General features: G+C 39.4%; 1 protein-coding gene across 1 annotated transcript in view; it reads right to left on the bottom strand.

Annotated features, from left to right (window-relative positions):
• Positions 1–1,030, bottom strand: part of LOC102811587 (moesin/ezrin/radixin homolog 1-like) — a 23,763-nt gene extending 22,733 nt beyond the window's left edge. The window contains exons 1-2 of the mRNA XM_006839828.1: positions 968–1,030; positions 453–603 (exon numbers count right to left, since the gene is read on the bottom strand). Of these exons, the coding sequence (XP_006839891.1) occupies positions 453–603; positions 968–1,030 (214 nt within the window). The remainder of the gene's footprint in view (positions 1–452; positions 604–967) is intronic.
• Positions 1,031–3,727: the final 2,697 nt, after the last annotated feature.

Raw genomic sequence — 3,727 nt, 5'->3', positions numbered from 1 at the left:
AAAATTGATGAAACATGGAATCAATTGGCCAATAGACTAATGGACCATGAAAAAAATCAATCTCCATGATCATGAGAGCAGAAGAACTAGATAGCTACCACTACCAACTGCTCTGGAAGGGATCACATTAGAAGGTCCTTGATAGAGTAGGAGAAAAATCTGGAACAGAACTCAAAATCATAAAAAAGACCAAGCTTATTGGTCAGCCAGAGGCTGGTAGAACCCCCAAACCATGGCTCTTCCTCACTCTTCAGATCTGAAAATGAACTCACAACCATGGCTCAATGTTCAGCCAAACAATACATAGGTCTCTAACAGTGCATTATTTTATCAGATTTTTATATGTTTACCTTACAACTTTTTCCCCAGTAGACTCATGTTCCATACTGAGACAAGATTTGAGTATGTACTTCAAACATGGTCAGAAATGTTATTCTGTAACTACAGCTTACCTGATTTATTCTGCTCTTTCTCCTTCACTTCTACTTCATCCTTGAGCCTTTGGATCTCTTTATGGGCCATTCCTATCTTTGCTGCTTGGTCCACATCTCTCTGCAGACTGTTTTGTGGTGTTTTATTTGTTTCTAAGTCTTTACTATAGGACTAAAATAAAACTACTGTTAGTAATCAAACAAAAAGTAAATGTGCTCTTACGACATTGTGCTATATCCCATAAATGTTTGAAAGTCAAGACAGGTAGCAAAATAGAATATTTCATTTATTTGCATTTCTTTTATTAGGTTGAACTATATAAAGTGTGGCAACAGTAGTGAGGTTGCCCAGGATTGGGCAGTGTTTCGTTCTGCTGTGCATAAGGTTGCTATGGGTTGGTACCGACTCGATGGCACCTAACGACGACAACAACAATATTAAAGTTGACAATATTTGATTGCTTTTATCCTTATGTGATAGCTAAGTTTTTATGCTAACTTGGCTGGGCCAGGATTTTCATTGATTTGACAGTTACAGTATAGTCATTGCTCATGATGATGTCTAGTGTAATGTAATCATCTCCATGATCTGTGTCCATTATATGTGGACACTTGGGCAAAGTTTGCTTTCTTTTTGCTGGGTCTGGATCCTGTATCTGGCTCACCATCCAATTTCCAGTTCATTGGACTTGAGTCAGTGACCTGCCATATTATCTGGCAAAACTGGGAAACATCAGCAACCTGCTACCATACCTGTTGATCTTAGATTCATTTGCTTCTGCAGCCAGAAGTCTGCCATCTGACCTACTGATCTTGGGTTCATCAGCATCTACAGCTATGTGAGTCAGGGGAAGACTCTAGCCTGATACCTGACCATATATTAGAATTTGCCAGCTTCTCCCACTGTGTGAGCCATTGCCTTGAGATAAACCTATCTATCTTCAGATGGATCTTGGTTGAAAGCAGAGAATACTTGGAAGATGTTTACTTGTGCTTTATTGACTATGCAAAAGTTTTCAACTCTGTGGATCATGGCAAGCTAAGGATAACATTGAGAAGAGTGGGTATTTCAGAATATTTAATTGTGCTCATGAGGAAGCCGTACATAAATCAAGAGGCAGTCATTTGAACAGAACAAGGGGATACTGAATGGTTTAAAATCAGGAAAGGTGCTCACTAGGGCTTTATTCTTTCATTATATTTATTCAATCTGTATGCTGAGCATATAATCCGAGAAGCTGGATTATTTATGAAGAAGAAAGTGGCATCAGGATTGGAGGAAGACTGATGAAGAATTTTCAATATGCAGATGGCACAATCTTGCTTGTTGAAAGGAAAGAGGACTTAAAATACTTATTGATGAGGATCAAAGAAGACAGCTTTTGGTATGGATTGCACATCAATGTAAAGAAAACAAACAGTCCTCACCACTGGACCAATAAACAGCATCGCAATAGATAGAAAAAAAGATTGAAGTTGTCAAAGACTTCATTTTTCTTGGATCTACCATCAACACTCATGGAAGCAGCGGTCAAGAAATCAAATGACATATTGCATTTAGATAAATCTGCTGCACAAGACCTCTTTAAAGTGTTCAACAGCAAAGATATCAGTTTGAGGACTAAGGTGCCTGATCATGGTATTTTCAATAACCTCATATGCATGTAAATTTGGACAATAAATAAGGAAGACTATGGTATAATTGATGCATTTGAGTTATGCTGTTGTAGAAGAATATTAAAAGTACCATGGGCTGCCAAAGAACAAACAAACAAAAAATCTAGTTTTGGAAGAAGCACAGTCAGAATGCTCCTTAGAAGTCAAGATGGCACAACTTTGTCTCTCATACTTCAGACATATTATCAGGAGGGACCAGTCCCTGGAGAAGGACATCATGCTTGGGAAAGTGGAGGGGCAGCAAAAAGAGAGGAAGATCTCCAACGAGATGGATTAGCACAGTGACAGCGGCAATGAGCTCAAACGTAACAACAATTGTGAGGATGATACAGGACCAGACAGTGTTTCATTCTGCTGTACACAGGGTTGCTATGAGTCAGAACTAACTGGGCTGCACATGAAGTACCTGACAACAACAGCAGCAAATCTCTCTTATCTCTCTATCTGTAAGCTTCATTGGTTTTGCTTCTCCAGAGAACCCTAGCATAAGACATACTATAAACATGTAATTTCACGTGGTTCGGCATAATACATTTTACATTAGAATTACATGATTATATAAAAACCAGGAACTTAAACATAAAAATAAGTATCACCTGTCAAATATGCCTCATTGAGCATGGGCTAAATGGGACAGAGGTAAATAATGATGCATGCTTAACCTTGGAACAACAGGACTCTGTGATACAGGGATTGAGGCATAGTCTACAGAGGGGAAATAATGTTAAGATTCTTGACTGATTTAAAATAGACACTTGAGTGGGATAGAAAGGAATGTCAGGAAACATGATTACAAAAAGCTTCAGCCTATAACTGACTGGAATACCTAAAAGGGTTCTAGAATTTGCCCAGTGAAATAGGCTTCTTGTGGAGCCTTTGCAGTGTATAGGACCTTAGGTGGAATTCTGAACCCAATCCAGAACCTTCTGAGGTGGGACATTCCCACAAGAAAGGACAAGCAGACCAGCCTGAAAGAGGTAGAGCAATACAAGATACATCTTCAAAGAGCTATCAGCAGGAAAAATCAAAAACAAAAATGGCAGTATGACTGGCTACTACAAAAACAAGTAAGTTTTTCACTGGGGAGCCATCAAGGCAATCAATCAAGTCCCTTCAGGACAAACCCCCTTCTAAGACTGAAACTCAAAGGAAACACATGAACAGGAATGTAAGCTTGCTGGTGAACATGTTGGTGTATTGGTGAGGGGGAAAGGCAGCAATGAAGAAATGGGCTGAGTTCAACCGTACTCCATAGATTCCTTTTGACCTGAAGATGAGAGAAAGAGGAAGGGCTAGTTGGTCCGAAGTGTGGTGAGACCTGGGGATTCCTGAGCCCCTGGACAAGGACATAGCCATGGAGGGCTAGAGCTGAGAGTGAAGCATTCAGCTAATATGAAGTAAGGAGAGATGCCCAAACTTGCAGATAGTACCCATTTGACCTAGCCTCAATGGCTTGATAATCAGGACTCAACTAGAGGAAGATAAAAAACAAAACAAAACAAAACAAAAAACAACCACTACAATTTTTGATAAAGGAAATGAGTGTAAATTGCTACAATTTGATGAACTTGACCTATACTTATGGATGTAGTAGCTCAAAACACCAACTGAGAGGGAAG

Source organism: Chrysochloris asiatica, unplaced genomic scaffold (genome assembly GCF_000296735.1).
Source record: "Chrysochloris asiatica unplaced genomic scaffold, ChrAsi1.0 scaffold00026, whole genome shotgun sequence".
Classification (NCBI taxonomy): domain Eukaryota; kingdom Metazoa; phylum Chordata; class Mammalia; order Afrosoricida; family Chrysochloridae; genus Chrysochloris; species Chrysochloris asiatica.
Note: the sequence above shows the minus strand (reverse complement) of the source record. Positions and strands in the feature narration are given on the sequence as shown.